Source organism: Bos mutus, chromosome 1 (assembly GCF_027580195.1).
Source record: "Bos mutus isolate GX-2022 chromosome 1, NWIPB_WYAK_1.1, whole genome shotgun sequence".
Classification (NCBI taxonomy): Eukaryota; Metazoa; Chordata; class Mammalia; order Artiodactyla; family Bovidae; genus Bos; species Bos mutus.
Window position 1 is genome coordinate 2,803,698 of NC_091617.1, and position 21,952 is coordinate 2,825,649.

The 21,952-nt window shown below is 46.6% G+C and overlaps 1 protein-coding gene across 1 annotated transcript in view; it reads right to left on the reverse strand.

The window, feature by feature from the left end:
- HUNK (hormonally up-regulated Neu-associated kinase) overlaps nt 1-21,952 on the reverse strand; it is a 129,808-nt gene that overhangs the window by 39,525 nt on the left and 68,331 nt on the right. The window contains 1 exon segment of the mRNA XM_005893362.2: nt 6,205-6,332. Within this exon segment, the coding sequence (XP_005893424.2) occupies nt 6,205-6,332 (128 nt within the window).

The window sequence follows — 21,952 nt, forward strand, 5'->3', positions numbered from 1 at the left end:
CACCCTCTCCAGCATTTATTATTTGTAGACTCTTTGATGATGACCAGTCTGACCAGTGTGAGGGGACACCTCATTGTCGCTTTGACTTGCATCTCTCTAATGAGTGATGCTGAGCATCTTTTCACGTAAAATCAATTGGCACTGACACGTCCCTCGCAGATGCTGACATCCCGCCTTTAGTATCACCTCAGTGACTTCATGGTGCAAAACCCGCTTGATCTAAAGTGAGTATCTGGAATGCGTTCAGAACGCCTTCCTTGAGGTGTAGTGATAAAAAAGGAAAACATGGAAGCTGTGAAAGGCATTCACGACTTTGTGATGTACAAGCACCAACAAGCACAAAGAGAAACTGTCTAGAAGCCAGAATTGGAAAGATCCCAACAGCTTAAGCTTTCGAACTACATGGTGGGGAAGAGAGACGATTCTTGGAAAGCATGCAGAGCAGACTCAAAGGGCAATAACACTGTGCTCTTTTTCAGCTCAAATTTGGCAAAAATTCTTCCAACTTCACCTAAAAAAAAGTGTTGTTATACAGTAGATATGGAGAGATCATTACAAGTATGAGTGATATAAATTAATAAAGATGTGTTAATGAGACACTTAATAAAATGGCACATTCTCAATTTGGATATTTTGGTTTTGATATTACTCAAAACATGAGGACAACAGATAACACTGCTAAATCTGCAGTGGGGAGGGGAGGGGGGCATCTTACACAAAATAAAGTAAGGAAAAATAGACAAGCAACATTTCATACATAGCTCAGTTGGTAAAGAATCCGCCTGCAAGGCAGGAGACCCCCCAGTTCGATTCCTGGGTCAGGAAGATCTTCTGGAGAAGGGATAGGTTACCCACTCCAGCATTCTTGGGCTTCCCTCGTGGCTCAGCTGGTAAAGAATCTGCCTACAATGTGGGAGACCTGGGTTCCATCCCTGGGTTGGGAAGATCACCTGGAGAAGGGAAAGGCTACCCACTTCAGTATTCTGGCCTGGAGAATCCCATGGACTGTATAGTCCATGGGGTTGCAAAGAGTCAGACACAGCTGAATGACTTTCACTTTCAAAGAAGCAACCGAGTACAGGAGGGAAGTTCAGATTTGGGGGTCAAGGGGAAGTAAATAAAAACTGGAGAAGCTATATAATCTTGCTGAGACTCAGTTTCCTCCTTGATAACTTGGGAATAATAGAGCTTAACTTACAGAGTTGTTATGAGAACAGAAGACACTATGAAAAGCACTTACCCATGGCCATTCAATAAATGGCAGCCACTCCTGCTGCTGGAAGCTAGTATTCTGGGACGTAAAGAAACTGGTGTCACACGGTACCACAGATGAGGGTGGGCCAGCATGGTGGAAGGAAAAGTGGTCAACTTGGGGTGCAAATAACAAAGAGCTGGAAAAGCAGGGGGCTGACAGAAAGCAGAGGCTGATCCCCAGAACTGATGTCCTTCACTCTATAAACCAGAGAAGATGACCTGAGCTTCCTCAGCATCGAAGGTGCAGTTCTGGGCCCTAATGGATCGGGCCAGATCTCACAGCTGAGTAGCCAAATGAGTCTGTGGGCTGGCTTCCCAGACTACACACTTTAACACAAGGGCCAGGGACTCAGATTCCCTGAACAACCACTGTGTGCCCACACTATGCTTGATAGCACAAACCTGGCACAAAACGTTAAAGCCTGAGGTGGGTAGATATTTACATATCTTACTATTGGAGATCAGTCCTGAATATCCACTGGAAGGACTGATGCTGAAGCTGAAACTCCAATCCTTTGGCCACCTGATGTGAAGAACTTACTCATTTGAAAAGACCCTGATGCTGGGAAAGATTGAAGGCAGGAGGAGGAGGGGATGACAGAGGATGAGATGGTGGGATGGCATCACTGACTCAATGGACATGGGTTTGGGTGGACTCTGAGAGTTGGTGATGGACAGGGAGGCCTGGCGTGCTGTAGTCCATGGGGTCGCAAAGAGCTAGACATGACTCAGTGACTGAACTGAACTGAAACACTTACCCATCTTAGGCTTTAACCCTCTGTGTTGGAATAGTAAGAGAATAAAAGGGGGGAGTGAAAGTGTTAGTAGCTCAGTCATGTCTAACTCTTTGCAATCCCATGGACTGTAGCCCACCAGGCTCCTCTGTCCATGGGATTCTCCAAGTAAGAATACTGGAGTGGGTTGCCATGCCCTTCTCCAGGGGATCTTCCCAAACCAGGGATCAAATCCAGGTCTCTTGCATTGCAGGCAGATTCTTTCCCACTGAGCCATCAGGGAAGTCAAAAGGGGAGGAGGGCGATGTCCACATTCCTATATCATAAAATCAGATATATAAATGCATAAAATCAGATATAAAAATGCATTTCATGCTTGTTCATGCTTGACCAATCAAGACTATAAGGTCCTGTACAGATATGAAGATCTCTAAAAAGCACACACAGAGTTTAAGTTCAGTTCAGAGTTTAAGGCCAAAGTCAAAATTGTCTGTTCCAAGCAAGAGCTACGTGAGACTGCATATCAACTCCAATCATACCGAAATTGCTTGGAACATTTCTAATATTTCTTTTGCTCCCTCCGACTTAAAAAAAAAAAAGATATTTTCAGGGTGCAACTTTTACTTCTTTGAAGGTAATTTAATTGTCACAATAAGAAGGCAATTTAATTGTCACAATAAGAAGGCACTTAGAGCCTAGTCTGCTAATGCTGAGTAATAGTACTGGGATAAAAACAAGGTTGGTTCAGAAGCAACGAAACTGATTTCCTTGTGCTTTTAGTCCGCCTGTCCTTGCCCTGCTGCCCAAAACACCCCAGTGCCAATGTCAGGGACCCCCTCCTCCCACAGCCTGTGGCTCACACGAGTAATGCTGCTTAATCAGATATTTCTGGCTTTTCACCTTCCAGATACATGGTAGGATTGCATTTCCTCAGCTCCTTTAGCTGGGTGAAGCCATGTGAAATGTTTTAGAAAGTTACAAGTTATGAGTGGAATGTTGGTGGGAGATTTCACTGCTGCAAAGAGACCTTCTAGATTTCTGGTTCCCTCTGCACGGATCAGACACATTGGAAATAGTGGCTGCCCCAGTGGTCTGGGAGCCTGATTGACAAGAATGAGCAGAACCCTTCAACCTTTGATCCAACTCTCCACAGATACGTAGCATGAATGAGACATGAATCTCGGTTGAATTCCCTAGTTGTTCAGTGGTTAGGATTCCAAGCTTCCAAGGCAGGGGGTATGGGTTTAATCCCTGCTTGGAGAGCTAAGATTCTGCATGCTACATGGCACAACCTACAAGAAAAAAAGAATCTTTGTTGTCTTATGCCACTGAGATCAGGGGGCTATTTGTTACTGTAGCATAACCTAGGCTATCCTGACTAGTACAATGAGAAGCAGCTCTAGCTCTTCAGGGTCTCACTGGAATTCAAAGTGAACACTGTCTGCTTTTTCCAGGCATGAAGTTAGAAACAACCTCCTATTGTTCTTTGTATTGGGACACTTTAGACAAAACAGGCTTGAACAATAAAAGGAACTTCAAAATCACTCTGAAAGATGGTAGTCCTATGATTATATAACTCTTAAAGAGACTACCTTGAAAGACTGCATTTATTTGTAAGTGTTAAATCTTATTTGTTACCACAATGAGGTATCATTATATCCCTATCAGAATGGCTAAAATTAAAAAGTGAGAGTATCAAATGCTGGCAAGGATGCAGAGAAACTGGATCACTCATGCCTTGCTAGAAAGAACGCAAAGTGGTACAGCCACTCAGAACAGAAATGTCACAGTTGCTTACAAAACCAATTATATGCTTATTATAATACCCAGCTATTTCACTCAGGCAAGTGAAAACATGTTCTCACAAAACCTGTATACAAATATTGACAGCAGATTCCTTCATAGCATCTGGAAACAACTCAATATACTTCTGTGGGTAAATATATACACTATGGTAAATCTATACCATGGACCACTACTCAGCAAGAAAAAGAAACAAAGGATTGGTGTGTGAAATGACTTGGATGGATCCCAAAGGAATTATGCTAAGTGAAAAAAAGAGACACAAATATATTGGATTTTTGAAAAGACAAAATTACAGAATTGGAGAACAGGTTAGTGGTGGCCAGGGGTTAGGCAAGGTGGGAGGCAGGGAGCTGGCTGAGGCTATAGAAGGGTAAGATAAGGAATTCTGGTCATGGAATTGTTCCATATCTTGACTTAATTATCACATGAATCTACACATGTGGTGTGACACTGCAGAGAATTCAATACACGCCAACACAAGTGCATGTTCGTCCGAATAAGGCCAATGGCTTTTAATCGCGTCCTAGTGGCAACCCTAAACTGCAGTTACTTGAGAGCCTATCAACGGGGGGAACTGGGTGAAGCACAAACACACCTCTGCGTGATTTCTCACAACTGTGTATGAGTCCACGCTTATGCCACAACAAAAAGTTTTTTATAAACCTTGAGTGGCTAAAAAACAAACAAAAACCCAACTGTATCTTTATTCTCTGTCCCCTTATCCTGGTTTATCTTCTTTATTTTTGGCTGTTCTGGGTCTTCATTGCTGCACAGGCTTTTCTCTAGTTGCAGCGCACAAGCCTGTCTTTCTTGTGCAGCAGAGGTTCTATGGCGTGTGGGCTTCAGGAGCTGCGGTGCATGGACTCAGGAACTGTGGCGCATGGACTCAGGAGCTGCGGCTTCCACCTCTAGAGCACAGGCTCAGTAGTTGTGGTGTAGGGGCTTAGTTGCTTTGAGGCAGGTGGGATCATCCCGGACCAGGGATTGAACCCGTGTCTCCTGCGTTGGCAGGTGGATTCTTTACCACGGAGTCACCAGGGAAGCCCCTTTCTAATTTTCTTTAGAACACTGAAACTACTAAACATCACAAGTGTTTATCTGTTATTTTTTGCCTCCTCTGCTGATATGTAAGCTCTACATGGATAGAGACTGTTTTGTCTTCCTGGGGCCTAGAACATCTCTAGCAGCAAGTTGATGCCAGGATCAATTTGTGGAATAAGTGAATAAATGTGAAATATGAACGAATGAATGTGCTTCCATTGCAGCACTTTCAACATTTTGGCAAGCTCTAAAACCTAAACCAAACAATTTGATCAACATTTTGCACCCTTTCTAACTCCACGAGTTACAGGTCTCAATGCAGAACTATTCCTTTTATAACAACAGAAACGTAACTCATCTTCCCAAGTACATAATGCCTGCTTTGCTTTCAGCCTCCAGAGATTCAACACGCCTCGGCAGAGGTGAAAGAATGAACCTAATTAGATAATTATAGAAGAATGCATTTCAGCTTGGGTGTCATTTGGCAAGCATAAATTCTAGGTCAGCTTCATGGATGCTTTATAAACTCAAGCAAAAAAAAACACACCAAAAGCCTAATAGTAGTCAAACAAAAATGCCATATTTGAACCATGTATCATAAGTTGAAATCAAATAATTACTCCTTTTTTTCTTTTCTGGCCACATGCCTTATCTCAGTGAAGCTGAGTTTATTCTAAGGAGCCAATTAAATGACCATCAAGGCCAAGCGGAGGCCAGGAACTTGAAGTGAATTGCAAACCAAACAAGAGAACAAATTGCAGTCATTTCCTGGATCTGAAACCAAATCTTAATATGAACTGTTTACTGAAATGTGAACCAGCTAAAGTTTGAGAGTAATTTCCAAACACACCTGAGGATTTGGTCTAATCACGTAACCGAACCCATATATATTTAAAAGCTTTTGAACAGACTTGGAAACTCACATTGCTAAACAAATCTCAGAACAGACTCAAATGAAACTAATAGTTCTTTACAGTGAGCTGACTAAGGAACACACAATAGAAATGTGATGATCAACCTTCTTTTTTCCGAGTCAACATTATAATGAGGTGAGTTTTAACACAATTCAGTCTGCAATTATTTTTCCAAGAGAGACTATACGATCCTTTTGATAGGTGTGTACTGTGTGCAGGAGGAGGAAGGAGGAAGTTAGGGGGTCGGGATTATAATGGACAAGGAAAGGACTCAGAGGCGATGAAGCGAAGTGTGTCCTTAGAGATGGGAAACCCAACCGTTTCTGGAGACTTCGTTTTCATACTAGGAAGAGACAGGGCAGTGACTGGGTCGTCCAGACCCCAAAGCTGCAGGAGACACACTGCTTCCGGAGGTCGGAGAGCGGCCCTGGACCCTGGGGCGGCAGGTGCGTTACCTGTGGAGAGCTGGGCGGGGAGCGGGTTCATCTCCTTGTCCACCATCTTCTGGTACAAGGCCCTCAGGCTGAAAGGCTCCACCGTGAAAGGCAGGGTCCCGGTCAGCATGGCATACATGTTCACACCTCTGGAAGGAGAGACACACCAGACGTGAGACCGGAAGACGAGCCGGGAAGAAGACAGAGCGGCCAGGGGCGTGGGGAAGCTGGGTCCTGCCGCCTCCGCGTCCACCTCGGCGCTGCTCGGCCATTCCTCGAGCGCTCAGCTCTGCGCTGAGACAGGAGGTGTGAAAGGCACGAGCGAAAGCGCAGCTGCGGAGAGTCGGACCGTGGTGACAACAGGGGTTTAAAGAGCGTCAAGATGACACAAATGACCTATTTTTATAAAACAGGGACAGACTCAGAAAAGAAACGTGGGGTTACCAAAGAGGAGGGGCAGGGGGATGACTTAGGAGTTTGGGATTAACATACACACACTCCTATAACAAGGGCCAACTCTATAGCACAGGGAACTCCACCCAATATTCTGTAATAACCTCTATGGGAAAGAATCTGGAAAAGAATGAATCCATGTATCTGAATAACTGAAGCACTTTGCTGCACACACACAATATCACAATATTGTAAATCAACTATCTTCCAAAATAAAAATTAAAAAGGAATAAATTCAGGGACTTTCCTGGAGGTAAGACTCCATGCTTCCACTACAGGGGACATGGGTTTGATCCTTGGTCGGGGAACTAAGATCCCACGGGCTGTGGGGCACAGCCAAAAAATTAATTAATTAATCAACTTTTAGAAAGTAAATAAAGAGCTTCAGAAGCTACCCCCATAAGGAGGGGAAACTATGTCCTTTTCTTCTGGAAGGAAGTCCAGACCAAATGATGTGAAAAATGCCTGTGTAAGTAGGAACCTCGAATAAAAGTAGTTCCGCCATAATGCAGTTTTCAAGTATAGTTTACGAGGTGGAGACTGGAGGAGGCCAGATCAAAAACATACACAGCAAGACCCTCCACGGGAGGGCAAGTCACAGTCTGGCCAGCCTGCGTGGCTACTACTCAGCCCTTGGAGACAGAAGTCTCACACCCAAACTGGTGTTTCGCTCTTCTCTTGAATTCCGTTTTGGCCTGTACCTAGAGAAATTCCTTTGGAGGTGGGGAGGAAGGGAGATCTCTTTCCCACTATTATTTTTCATATCATTTTTTATTGGGAGATTCTGCCATCCAGCTCACATGTGGTCAAAATGCCTTCCGAATGGGCTTCACTACCTACAGCCAAAACCAAACTAGAGAACAGTAACATCTCTTGGAGGACTTTTCTTTTCCTGATGTGCAAAACCTAATATCATTTTGATGAGATTTCCTGATGGGGTGAAATGCCTGGCCTGCCGCGAGATCTCGAGTGCTCAAAAGCGCGCAGGGGAGTGTTTTAAAAAGAGGCAACAAGATCTCCAGTCAAAACAAATCCAATGAGACTGATTGAAATGAAGACCCGTGGGGCCTGTTCCACTGAGGTGCCTCTGAATTACAGCACTCTGGAGAGGGACAGGTCCAGAATCCACGGGCTCCGGCTAGAAGTCATTCTCGAATTGCAGGCGTATGCTAAGACCCAGTTCTTGCTTTGTAACTCGAAGTGGAGTTAAGGAGACGGATACAGCATCATTCACTTCTCAATGCTTGCAGGCTGGCTCTCAGTCTCATGCAGCAGTATTGATGGCTGGCCCCCGGAGGGGATACCAGACAAGGAGCTGCCATCTCAGACTCAGAACTGGGTGAAGGCAGACAACCAGCAAATCAACAAATAAATAAGTTCAAGTGTTGCAAGTAGTGAGTGCCGAGGGGATAAGAAAATGCTGAACTCTGCGGCTCTGGACCCCAGAGGAGTTCAATTAAGGGAGAGAGACGACTATAATAAGTACTTGAAGATGGGAGCCCTCTCGGGATAAGTATACGTGTGTGAGTTTATCTGTCTTGGCCAACTGGTTACGAGGATAAATTATGTGGACCAAGCAGTGGAGACAAAAGGGCTTCCCTGGTGGTCCAGTGGTTAAGAATCTGCCTTGCAATGCAAAGCACACCAATTTGATCCCTGACCCAGGAAGATTCCACGTGCTGCAGGGTAACCAAGTCAATGTGCCACAACTATGGAACCCACTCGCTGCAACCACCGAAGCCTGAGTGCCCTGGGGTCTGCTTTCTGCAATGAGAAGCCTGTGCACCGCAACGACAGTAGCCCCCACCCGCTCAGCAACAACAACCCAGCACAGCCAAAATAAATAACTAAATAAATATTTAAATTCTTAAAAAGGAAATGCAGGTAAGAATGAACAAAGCATATCCAGCACTGTTTAAAGAAGCATTTCCCTGTGTGTGCTTAGTGGAACACCATCCTCAAGACAAGACTAGATGTTGGGTGGATAAACTTTCTGTGGCCAAATAATTTGCAGAGCAGTCATCTGGCATGAAGTGGGTGAAAGGGGCTCAGAATGGGGACCAGCAGACTGAGGCACGTTGTTCATTAAGTTCTGAACGGGAGGGACAGCATATGGTAGAAAGAGAGAGGAGAAAATTAGCAATAGGGACGTTTGAAGGGGAGACGCCAAGACGCAGCGTGGAAAGCCGGACGATGGTGGCGATATAACAGAAGCCAGGAAGCCGGGAGGAGAGGTAGTCTGGCGGCAGAGGAAAAGGGGATTAGGGGAACTAACCTGTTTGAGAACCTTCAATGCACTGCTGCACTGTGGATACATTTGAGGCAGAGCCAACCATCCTTGCTTGGAGGATTCTTGGAGGCTGATAAAGCGAGAAAGCTAAGAGGGCCCTCCAAATTGTACCATTTGTGCATTTAAAGGGGTCTTGGACACATGGCTCTTGGGGATGGAAATCCCATGGGACACTCCACAAGGTTGTTGTTGGGGACCCCGGTGAAGCTTCAGAGTCAAGCTCTTCCAGCCCCCTAAGGCAGCTCAGGCCATTCAGGGCAACACTACGCATGGGCAAGGGCTTCAAATACTGAGCCGGAGTCTACAACTCCTACCCGTCATCTGTGGGACCAGCCAGTCCTGTCCCCACTCACCTCGGTATGCATTAATTCTCACTCTGACACTCATATCTAAAGCTGAAGAGTCTGGTACTTAAACAAAATTATTTTTCCCGCAGGTGGTTTTTTTGATACTCAATCCATGTAGTAGGCTTCCCTAGTGGCTCAAACGGTAAAGAACCTGCCTGCCATGCAGGAGACTCAGGTTTGATCCCTGGGTCAGGATGATCCTCTGGAGAAGGGCATGGCAACCCACTCCAGTATTCTTGCCTGGAGAATGCCATGGACAGAGGAACCTGGAGGGCTACAGTCCAAGGGGCCACAAAGAGTCAACACGACTCAGCAACTAAACAACAACAACAAACTGCTTCTTTGACCAAACTGACCCCAGGTTTCACTTCTCTCGGAGAAGTTTATCATCAACAAAAACCATCATAAATCTGTAAAGAAGACCCAGCTCTCTATCCAGCATCTTTTACCTATAAAATATGGATAATAATAGACCCTACATCTCAGGTCGTATCAGGGTCAAATGAACTAAGCCACAGAAAGTACTGAATGCCATGCCTGACATAATCTTAGTACTTGATAAATGTGACCTATTGTTTCATCACAAAACTTTTTAAAAACAAGAGACAAAAAGCTACAATTATATTTGTACCCTATTGCCAAATAATAATGGAAATCTACATTAATAGTCCTATGGCCGCAGTACATTTGAAAAGGGAAACCAGACTGAGCATCTTAATCCCCCTCCCCTAGAGTTTTCATACATGTTTAATATCTGGATAAGGAAAATCTAGCCCCTTTGACATTTCGGAAGGATGTGAGAATACCAAGGGAGAAATGTGGAATGCAGTGTATAAACCTCCATAATCCCACAGAATTAGTAGAAGTTTCAAAACACGTTCAGAATTTCCTGATGTGTCTTTTGAAACATGGCCCAGGGGCTTTCTCGCTTCTCCCTGGCAGACATGGGGCCCCCAAGAACCACAAAGAGTTTGAAAGAAAGTAACGAGATGTCGGGACGAAGGAGGGCGACCTGCGTGCGTGCTCAGTCACTCAGTCATGTCCGACTCTGCATTCCCATGGACCATAGCCCACCAGGCTCCTCTGTCCATGGGATAATACTGGATATGGGTTGCCATCTCTTCCTCCAGGGGATTTTCCAGACCCAGGGATCGAACCCACATCTCCTGCATTGCAGGCAGATTCTTTACCACTGAGTCACCAGGGAAGCCCAAAGGAGGCCAACAAGAAATAAAATTCAAGGCTTCCAAACAGAGAGAAATAAGGGTGAGTCACCAACATATGCAAGCCAATCCAGAGACACTGACTGGGTGGAATACTCTGATGTCAAAAGAGAAAGAAAAAGTGCACCAGAAGGGTAGCTGCAAGAAGAGAGGAAGGGGTCCCGGGAAAAGTAGACGTGGAATCTTTGGGATTAAACCAGGGGCCAGGGGACATCCCTGATGGTCCAGTGGTTAAGAACTTGCCATGCGATGAAGGGGACTCGGGTTCAGTCCCTGGTCAGGGAACTAAGATCCCACATGCCAAAGGGCAACTAAGCCCGTGGGCCACAACTAGAGACCTCATGCGCTGGAACTACTGTAGCCGGCACTCTACAGCCCTTGCGACACAATCAAGACCCAATGCAGCAAAATAAATAAATGAAAATAATTTTTTTAAAAGATTAGGAGCCAAGTAGTGGTCCTGATATTTAGTCTAATACACAAAAATACTCCCTGGAGGGAAAGCTAGGGTATCACTTGGCATCTCCGAAAGGAAAGACCGAGGGGCTCAGGTCCCTGGAGAAGTCAACCAGCAACTTTAACAAAAAGAGACAAAGTAATTTGGAGAGCTGTGGTGTCAGGGAGGGAGTGAATACTGGTTCTTACAGGGCTGGTGGGCAGCTCAGCTTACACCAGAGGGAAGCTGAGAGAACCTTCAGCTGACATGCCTTGCTTCCGTGTGATTCTTCGAGAAAGAAACTGCCTCATAAAAATTAAAAATAATTCTCTGCCTAAAAGCAATAGCCTTCCACATTTCAGTATCAGCTTTCAGTACAACCTCCAATTTAAGGTCTTAAAAATAGAGTGGGAACAGATCCATCCATTTGGAAAATCACGAAGTTCACTACTACAGCATTATATGGTCTGTGTTCAGCAAAAGATTATTTTCTTGTGGATTTTAAGACTTCCCCCCCTTCTTTTCCTTTCTTCCCTCTTCTCTTCTAAGTGTGCATGCTAGCTCCAAAAACAAAAAGTCTTGGATTTTGTAACTGAAAAATCTCTGAAGCTAAAGAAAGTTTCTCTTCTAAAAGTCAATGTGCATGTAACCCGAGGAATCCCTCCTCCCTCACCTAGCTTTTAAAAATTCTTTGCCAAAACCCTTTGGGGAGCTCAAGGCTTTTTAGGGCATAAGCCACCTCATCTCTTTGCATGGCCTTGCAATGAACCTTTCTAAAAAAAAAAAAAAAAAGGCAAAAGCTCTAAACTACCCAAAAGAAGTCATCAGGTTATTCTTTCTGCCTGTTTCTCCTGCCATCTTTCATTTGAAGGGAGCCTGAATGGAGACAAAATGCTATCCTTCCAGATTTGAGTCCTGGAAGTAGCTGGTGGTGTCTGGTGTACTTTTACAAAACAGTTCTGGGGATTGAAACGAATTCTCCAGCTCTTCCTCCTGAAAGCCTAGGTCTACACGGGGATAGAACTAGAAACAAGACGGCGCCCCTCAGCCAACTTGTCTACCCAAAAGGACAGCACTGGGACAGATTTTTCCCACTCAGTGTGCCTGGGAAGATGGCCTAGATATTTGTGCAGGGCACTCAACTAAGCTCCAGGTCTTCACACAAATGCTTCCCCCACTCCAGATGGCCCCATAAGAGCCAAGAGCAGCTTTGGTGAAAAAAGTGTTGTATTCTCAATCTCTGGGGGACAGAACTCTCCATTCTCCTTTTCCCTACCCTTAGATACTCTCCAGAGTTCTCCAGAGAGCACTGTAATATTTTGAAAATTAAGTTAGTTTTGATTCTTTTCATTTAAAAAGTATATCTGCATTCAAGTTTTTTTTTAATTAGCATTTATGCCCCTTCGAGGAAAAGCCAGTCAACAGTAAAAAAAGGTTCACTGCAACAGAATGAACATTTAGTTTTTGTCTCTGAAATTTCAAAATTCATTGGAGATAAAGATATAGATATTTGATTCATATAGATTAAAGGGAAGAAGTGAATTATTTTAGAGATATTCATATATGGTCCAAACACAAAAACATTGACTGTTGAAAATAATGGGAATTCCCCAAGATGTTGCTGTTGTTCAGTCACTAAGTTGTATTCTGACTCTTTGTGACCTCATGGACTGCAGCATGCCAGGCTCCTCTGTCCTCTGCTATCTCCCAGAGTTTGCTTAAATTTATGTCCATTAAGTCAGTGACGCTATCTAACCGTCTCAACCTCTGTCACCCCCTTCTCCTCCTGCCCTCAGTCTTTCCCAGCATCAGAGTCTCTTTCAGTGAGTCAGTTCTTCGCATCAGGTGGACAAAGTACTGGAGCTTCAGCTTCAGCATCAGTCTTTCCAATGAATAGTCAGGGTTGATTTCCTTTAGGATTGATTGGTTTGATCTCCTTGTTGTTCAAGGACTGTCAAGAGTCTCCTCCAGCACCACAATTTGAGAGCATCAGTTCATCAGCACTCATAATTAAGACCCTATTAGATCAGATCAGTCGCTTAGTCGTGTCCGACTCTTTGTGACCCCATGAATAGCAGCACGCCAGGCCTCCCTGTCCATCACCAACTCCCGGAGTTCACCCAGACTCACGCCCATCGAGTCAGTGATGCCATCCAGCCATCTCATCCTCTGTTGTCCCCTTCTCCTCCTGCCCCCAATCCCTCCCAGCATCAGGGTCTTTTCCAATGAGTCAACTCTTCACATGAGGTGGCCAAAGTACTGGAGTGTCAGTTTTAGCATCATTCCTTCCAAAGAAATCCCAGGGCTGATCTCCTTCAGAATGGACTGGTTGGATCTCCTTGCAGTCCAAGGGACTCTCAAGAGTCCTCTCCAACACCACAATTCAAAAGAAGCAATTCTTCAGCACTCAGCATTCTTCACAGTCCAACTCTCACATCCATATATGACCACGGGAAAAACCATAGCCTTGACTAGACGAACCTTTGTTGGCAAAGTAATGTCTCTGCTTTTGAATATGCTATCTAGGTTGGTCATAACTTTCCTTCCAAGGAGTAAGCGTCTTTTAATTTCATGGCTGCAGTCACTATCTGCAGTGATTTTGGAGCCCAGAAAAATAAAGTCTGACACTGTTTCCACTGTTTCCCCATCTATTTCCCATAAAGTGGTGGGACCAGATGCCATGATCTTCATTTTCTGAATGTTGAGTTTTAAGCCAACTTTTTCACTCTCCACTTTCACTTTCATCAAGAGGCTTTTGAGTTCCTCTTCACTTTCTGCCATAAGGGTGGTGTCATCTGCATATCTGAGGTTATTGATATTTCTCCCGGCAATCTTGATTCCAGTTTGTGTTTCTTCCAGTCCAGCGTTTCTCATGATGTACTCTGCATATAAGTTAAATAAACAGGGTGACAATATACAGCCTTGACGAACTCCTTTTCCTATTTGGAACCAGTCTGTTGTTCCATGTCCAGTTCTAACTGTTGCTTTCTGACCTGCATACAAATTTCTCAAGAGGCAGATCAGGTGGTCTGGTATTCCCATCTCTTTCAGAATTTTAAGACCCTATAAATACTGCTTATTGCTAAGCCAGCTTGTATATTATATGTAATAGGATATTAAAAATGGGACCCCCCCTTTTTTTCTCTCTCAGTTTAGGCTGAATCTCCAGGATGATAAATGCTATTGATTCTTATAACCCAAAGTGAGACCTGAGGCTTCCTGAGCAGGACTTACAATGGAGAATCTTCTTTATGGTCAAACTCTCACATCTGTACATGACTACTGGAAAAATCCTAACATTGACTAAATGGATCTTTGTTGGAAAAGGGAAGTCTCTGCTTTTTAATATGCTTTGTAGGATGGTCATAGCTTTCCTTCCAAGGAACAAGCATCTTTTAATTCAGGGTGGCAGTCACCGTCCACATGCTCACCATTTTCCATTTCCATTGTTAATTCCTGGTTCACTAGAGGAGGAGTCTCCTAGGGGCCCCTTTGGTGGGGAAGAGTTTTCTTTCCCACGGTTTTCTTGAATGACAAGCTGGTTTTCTTCCTGAACCAGTGTCAGAAGTCTTAAAGAAAGGCCCCATCTACCTGTCAAGGTCACACAAAAAAACCACGTCTGGAGATGGGAGCTTGCTTTTGGTTTTGGAAGTGGACTCTTCCTTCTGTTGTTTCAGAGCTATAAAGAGGGGTGCTTTGTAATAACAGTGTCTGACCAGGGAGAAAACTGGCCCCACTTCCAATTTTGTTAAACAGCCTTTCAAATTAAATTCTCTCTGGGCTTTCCATTTCCAGTGCTGCCAGCCAAGCTGTGGGCACCAAATAGAAACCTACCCAGCATCTCAGACACAACGCCCCAAAGTGCTGGGAAATTAATCTCTTGAAGAAGGCTCTGAAGTTGTGTTTTCTCCAAGATTAAGAGCAGAAGGAATCAGGCTTTTTATACCTTCCTGCCTTTGCTCAACTGTTCCCTCTGCCTGGAAAGTTTCTCCTCCTCTTCTCCACCTGACAAACTACTTCATCCCTCAGAAGCAGATTAAACTCTCCTCTGATGCCTCTCTTAAAAAAAAAAAAAAATTTTATGTGGGCCATTTTTTAAGTCTTTATTGAATTTTTTGTTACAATACTGCTTCTGTTTTATGTTTTGGTTTCTTGGCTATGAGCCCTGTGGGATCTTACCTCCCCAACCAGGGGCTGAACCTGGACCCCGTGCATTGAATGGCAAAATCTCAACCACTGAACTGCCAGGGAAGTCCCTGATGCCTTCTTGAATTTAACCCACCTGAGCAGCCACATTTGATCTCTGCACAGTGTCTTCTGACATGCTTTATTGGTTTAAAGGTGAGACTTCTAGGTCACCTATAAGCAAGTGTCTTAGCTTGACTACCATAACCCGAAGGGGTGGTTTAACCACCAGAAGTTAATTTTCTCACAGTTCTGGAGGCTAGACATCTGGATCCGGATGCCAGCGTGGTCAAGTTCCACTGAAGTTTCTTTTCCTGGCTTGTAGACAGCCACCTTGGAGAAGGAAATGGCAACCCACTCCAGTTTTGTTGCCTAGAGAATCCCGTGGACAGAGGAGGCTGGTGGCCTGCTGTCCATAGGGTCGCACAGAGTCAGACACAGCTGAAGCGCCTTAGCATGCATGCATGCATTGGAGAAGGAAATGGCAACCCACTCCAGTGTTCTTGCCTGGAGAATCCCAGGGATAGAGGAGCCTGGTGGGCTGCCGTCTGTGGGGTCGCACAGAGTCGAACACGACTGAAGTGACTTAGCAGCAGCAGCAGCAGCCTTCTCTCTGTGTCCTCCCATGAGAGAGACTAAGCAAGCTCTTCTCAAAAGAACACCAGTGCCATCATGAAGTCTCCACCCTCAAGACCTCCCAAAGGCTCCATCTCTGAATACCATCACATTGGGAGTGAGTGGTTTAACATATGCATTTGAGGGAGACACCATTCAGTCTGCAGCAGAACATGTTTTTGCGCACGTGCTCAGTCGTGTCCGATTCTTTGTGACCCCATGGCCTATAGCTCGCCAGTTTCCTCTTGTCTATCTACAGAATTTTCCAGGCAAGGATACTGGGGTGGGTTGCCATTTCCTACTCCAGAGGATCTTCCTGATCCAGGGATCAAACTGGCATCGCCCAAGTCTCCTGCATTACAGGCAGATTGTAGATAGCAGTAGATAAGTGTGTTCCATTTTTTAAAATAACCACAAATTCCATGTTACTCTTTCCATCAAGGGGTAGAAAATATCTCTCCTCCTGACCCTGGCTTCACCATTGGGCCATCTGTTTTGCCCAAACAGACACAAGCAAATGTGACTCAGAGGACTCTCAAAAAGTATTTCTGCAGCAAGGCTAACCCTCTCTTACTCCAGGGACCTTTCCACAATCATGTGAACGAAGTTCTACATACTGGGGGGTTTCTTTGCTTCCTGGTTTTCACAGAGCCAGTAATACGTTGCCTATGGGGCACAGCAAGGACTGAGACTTCTGTTTTATGATTTGACCATCTGATGACCTCTCTTGGGGGGGCTGATGGAGGTTTACAGTCCACTGTGGGGCGGGGATGAGGGATGACCAAGACTTCAGCTCGTCCAGTTCATCTGCCAGGTAGTACACTTGACTTAATAAAGGAAATATTTCACACTTGGGAGGAGATTGGCTCTTGGGATCTGGACCGGTCAGTTTTCACTCACCTTTGACCTTTCCCGAGAGGGCAGAGTTTAAATAACAGAAATTTATCATCTCACAATTTTGGAGGCTCGGAGTCTGAGCTGAAGGTGTCGGCGGGGTTGGTGTTCCCTGCGGGCAGTGAGGGAGGGTCTGTTTCCCGAGGCCCCCTGGGCCTCTGCTGGTTTGTTGGCCATCTGCGGTTCCTTGACGCAGATGGGTCACCCGGGTCCCTGCCCTCATCGTCACATGGCCTTCTCCCTGTGTCTCCCTGGATCTAAATGTCCGCTTTATATGAGGACACAGTCCTATTGGAACAGAGCCCATCCTAATGACCTCATTCAACTCATTCAAGACCCCATCTCTAAGTAAGGTCATATTCTGAGGTCCTGGAGGTTAGGACTCTCATATATGTCTTTCTCTGGAGAGACGCAATCAATCCATAACAATTTGTTTTGCATCTCTTTACAACTGTCCCATAGCCTCTCCCTTCCTTTAGGGCAAAATTCACACCCCTTCCCACTCCTTCCCACGCTACGGCCTTCACACATCCTGTTCTGTCCTGCCTGGAGCCTCTGCCCACATCTTCTTCCGCTCATAGCTGATTCTTCTCATCCTCAGATTTGGCTTTGAGGTCTTCTCAAGAGGCCACCCCCATCCTTGTTCCCTGCAGCCCTCCCACTTCCTCCAGAGAGGCTACTGCAGTGAATTTACAGCTTTTAAAAAACTGCCTGCCTGCCCCACTAGAATCCTACAAGAGGAAGGGCTACATGGCAGAAGCAGTAGAGAGTGACGATTAAAGGCAAAACTCTAGAGGCAAACCACCGTGGCCCATCCTGGCCCCATCACCCATCAGCTGTGTTATCTGGGCAAGTGTCTACAGCTGTTCACGCCTCAGTGTCCTCATCTGCAAAGTGGGACAACACAGCATTCTCCCGAAGACTTCTGAGGCAGACGAGATGAGATAAGCTAAAACACACAAAGCCCTTGAACACTGCCCGACACTCAGAGGGAGGTACGCAAGGGTTAACCACGATCATTACAGGAGTCGCACAGACTGTCGCACAGACTGTCGTGCACTCGGAATTCGGCCCAGTGCCTGGCTCCACAAATATGTGCCGAATGAACAAATCTCTCATAAGCCAGCATGTGGCTCACATGGCTTCCTATTGTTTTTTTAAGCTTTATCAACAGCTTCTAAAAAGGGCCTAGTTTATAGCATCCCTGTGAATGAGGTGTGGATCATGGGGGTCTCATCCCCCTAGGGAACGTTTCAGGGAGTCAGCTAACACAGAGTTGCTCTGGGAAAACCTGGTTTCTAGAAAGAGCAAAACATGGTCCTTGGTGGCTGAGCAAGGGTGAGAATTTATTCCACCTTGACCCCCCATGTTGGAGACCAAAACAAAGGACTCAGGGGGCTGGGGTTTCTGGTCTACCTGGACATCCCCCATGGGCCTCCAGAGCATTGCCAGGATCAACTGAAGCCCAGAGTCTGTAAAGTACATAATCACTTATCAAAGGCTTTCGTGTACATTGCTTGACAGCATCATGACCAAGAATGAGGCCTGATGAGAGCTTTCAAGAGCTTTCAGTTACACATCATCATCTTAAAAAAAAAAAGAAAAATGCAATTAAGTGGAAGTTAGCAGAGAAGTGCCCCACTGCCCCAGACACAGTCCTGCCAGCAGCAAGGGTGGAAGAGGGAGGCGAGGGTCCAGGCATCCTAGTCTCGGGTCATCTCTGTTTCTTCTGCAGTTTCTTCTGAAGCTTCACCTCCGCCTGGATGGAGCCACTGGACGGATGTGGACACACACAGCAGGTGGCAATGGCCCAAGTCCCTTTATTTTAATCCCGGGGCCCCAAAACTAAGAAGGGGAGCATCTAAAATGGTCACTAAACGTGGATTCCTTTCCAGGGTCCAGGGACTCAGAAGAAGGGGCAGGAACAAAGTCTGAGCTTAATACTCACCCTAGGATCCTTTTGCAGCCTGTGCTTTTCATTTTCGTTTTTAAAAGTTAATTTTTATTTGACTGTAGTTGCTTTACAACGTTGCGTCAGTTTCTACTGTACAGCAAAATGAATTAGCTATATGTACACATATATCCCCTCGTTTCTGGATCTCCTTCCCGTTCAGGTCACCACAGTGCATTAAGCAGGGTCCCCTGTGCTATACTCTAGGTTCCCATCAGTTGTCTATTTTATACATAGCATCGGGTGGCACTAGTAGTAAAGAATCCCCCTCCCAACACAGGAGACGCAGCATACCCAGGTTCGATCCCAGGGTGGGTAAGATTCTCTGAAGAAGGGCATGGCAGCCCACTCCAGTATTCTTGCCTGGAGAATCCCATGGACAGAGGAGCCTGGCCGGCTACAGTCTATGGGGGTTGCAAAGAGTCGGACGTGACTGAGCAACTGACACACACACCTATCAATCATGTGTTAAGTGTCAGTCCTGATCTCCCAATCCACCCCACTCCCCCTTTCTCCCTTAGTGTCCATATACTTCATTTTCCTTTCTACACACAAGATAAATAATCAGTCTCCGTTTCAGAGTTCCCAGGAGAGGACAAGAGGCCCCAGGCAGTTATAAGGCCAGGTGGTCTCCTACAGCTCTGACAGCCACAGGCTCCTTCCTTCCTTCCTTCCTTCCACCAGCAGTTCTAGACTTTGCGGAGATGCCTGTTTTGTTAGTCATGGGCCAGAAAAGGTCCCGTTTACACAGGCCAATCTTCGTCACCATGACGACCAGTGATGACGCTGTACTGTCCAGCGCCTTCGAGAGCAGGACCCCAGGAGCAAACTGTCACCTCCTCTCCAAGCTCTCCTTCCCTTTGATTGCTGTCACCCAGCCCAGTCCCTATCACCACAGTTCTGTGACACCCCTGAACCCCTGGTCTTTCAGACTACCCACTGTCCATGTGGTTTGTTTTGGGTATTTTTTTGGAGGGAGGGGGTTTGTTATTTCATTTTGTTTTGTTTTTTGTTTCACAAACTATTCCTCTCAAAGCTTTCCATTTAGCATAAATAATTCCTTAAATGCTGAGGAAAGAGAGTGATTATAGACTCAGACTTTCATATTCACCCATTCATACATGTGCACATGCGTGCTCAGTCACTCAGTCATGTCTGACTCTTTGTAACCCCACACAAACTGTAGACTGCCAGGCTCCTCTGTCCATGGGATTCTCCAGGCAAGAAGAGTGGAGTGGGTTGCCGTTTCTTTCTTCCTCCAGGGGATCTTTCCGACCGAGGGATTGAACCCGCATCTCCTGTGGCTCCTGCACTGGCAGACGGGTTCTTTACTGCTGAGCCACCTGGGAAGCCCCCCTTGATACATAAATAACTATTAAGGGCAGATGACATGCCAGATACTTAGGAGGGCATGAATGGATTTCACCTATGTATTGACTCTCATCCACTGAGGTTGGCTGCCTGGAGGACTGTGTTGAGAAGGATTCTGAGGCCCGTCTGGGCACAGCATAAAAAGAGTCTGTGAGTAGCAATCACCCAGGGCACCTCAAAGAGGAAGCACCCTTTGCCTCTGCTTCCTACTACCACTCCCCTGCCCCAGGGGTCCCCCGTGAGTCAGCTATACAAAGCACCCTCTGCACATGGCATCCTCTGCCCACAGGTACCCTCTGCCCACAGGCACCCTCTGCTCACAGGCACCCTCTGCACACGGCACCCTCTGCACACAGGCACCCTCTGCATACGGCACCCTTTGCACACAGGCACCCTCTGCATACGGCACCCTCTGCATACGGCACCCTCTGCACATGGCACCCTCTGCACACAGGCACCCTCTGCACACAGGCACCCTCTGCACACAGGCACCCTCTGCATACGGCACCCTCTGCATACGGCACCCTCTGCACACAGGCACCCTCTGCATACGGCACCCTCTGCACATGGCACCCTCTGCACTTGGCACCCTCTGCACACAGCACCCTCTGCTCACAGGCACCCTCTGCTCACAGGCACCCTCTGCACACGGCACCCTCTGCACACAGGCACCCTCTGCACACGGCACCCTCTGCACACGGCACCCTCTGCTCACAGGCACCCTCTGCTCACAGGCACCCTCTGCACATGGCACCCTCTGTACATGGCACCCGCTGCACACGGGAGCATTCTCACATCCTCTGGAGAACTAGGAGGAACCTGGAGCTCAGCCTGAGGCTTGAAGAGCCCTGAGGGCTGAGCGCAGCTCCCCAGCCTAGAGGCTGAGTGGCCCTGGGCCACACTAACCACCAAGCCACCCTCCTGTCTATGTGAAAAAGGGTAATAGCCGGCCTCACAGGTGGTCCTGAGGATCAAAGGAAACAGCGGACTCAGAGCCTCAGCAACGGAGGCTAACCCCCACTAACATCTCACCCCCTGGCTGAATGAGCTGAGCTGCACTTCCAAGGAGAGCCGGCCCTTTCTTGGAATGTTCAGGGGATTCTGGTGCCCTCAGATTCTCATTTCGTCTCTGGTTCCTCTGAATAATCTCCAACCAGACCTTCTACAATCCTCTCATTCACTCACATTCCTCTGTTTGCTTCCTCTGCTGGCTTTAGTGCTGACCCTCTGGCTTCTAGGGCTTCCCTGGTGGCTCAGACGCTAAAGAGTCTGCCTGCAATGTGGGAGACCTGGGTTCGATCCCTGGGTAGAGAAGATCCCTGAAGGAGGAAATGGCAACCCACTCCAGTGTTCTTGCCTGGAGAATCCCATAGACAGAGGAGCCTGGTGGGCTACAGTCCATAAGCGCGTGCTAAGTCACTCAGTCACGTCTGATTTTTAGTGACCCCTAGTAGCCCGCCAGGCTCCTCTGTCCATGGGATTCTCCAGGCAAGAACACTGGAGTGGGTTGCCATTTCCTCCTCCAGGGGATCTTCCCCGCTACTAACACTTTCATTCTCTCCAGCCTCTGTTCACGTGGTTGAAATGCCTGTCCTGCCCTCCATCCCTCCCTTCTCTCCTTCTTCTCGTTCCTCCCTCCCTCTATCCTTCCTTCCCTCCTTCCTTCATTCTCCCTCTCCAGCCCAGGATCCGTGCCATATGCTAGGCATCCCCAGAACAAGAAACGGATTCCACAGTGGTGACACTGATCAATACTGGAACGCGGAGCTGGACGGGCCATTCGAAGAGCTGGGAAACAGCATTCCAGGGGAAAGCACCACTGAGTTGCTGGCTGGGGCCAGGGGTAGGTTGGGAGGTGGAACAAAATAGATGAAGGGGATTCAAAGGTACAAACTTCCGGTTAGAAAATAAATAAGTCACGGAGGTGTAACGTATAGCATAGGGAATACAGTCAGTAACACGGCAGTAACTCCGTACGGTGACAGATGGTTCCTAGACTTCCTG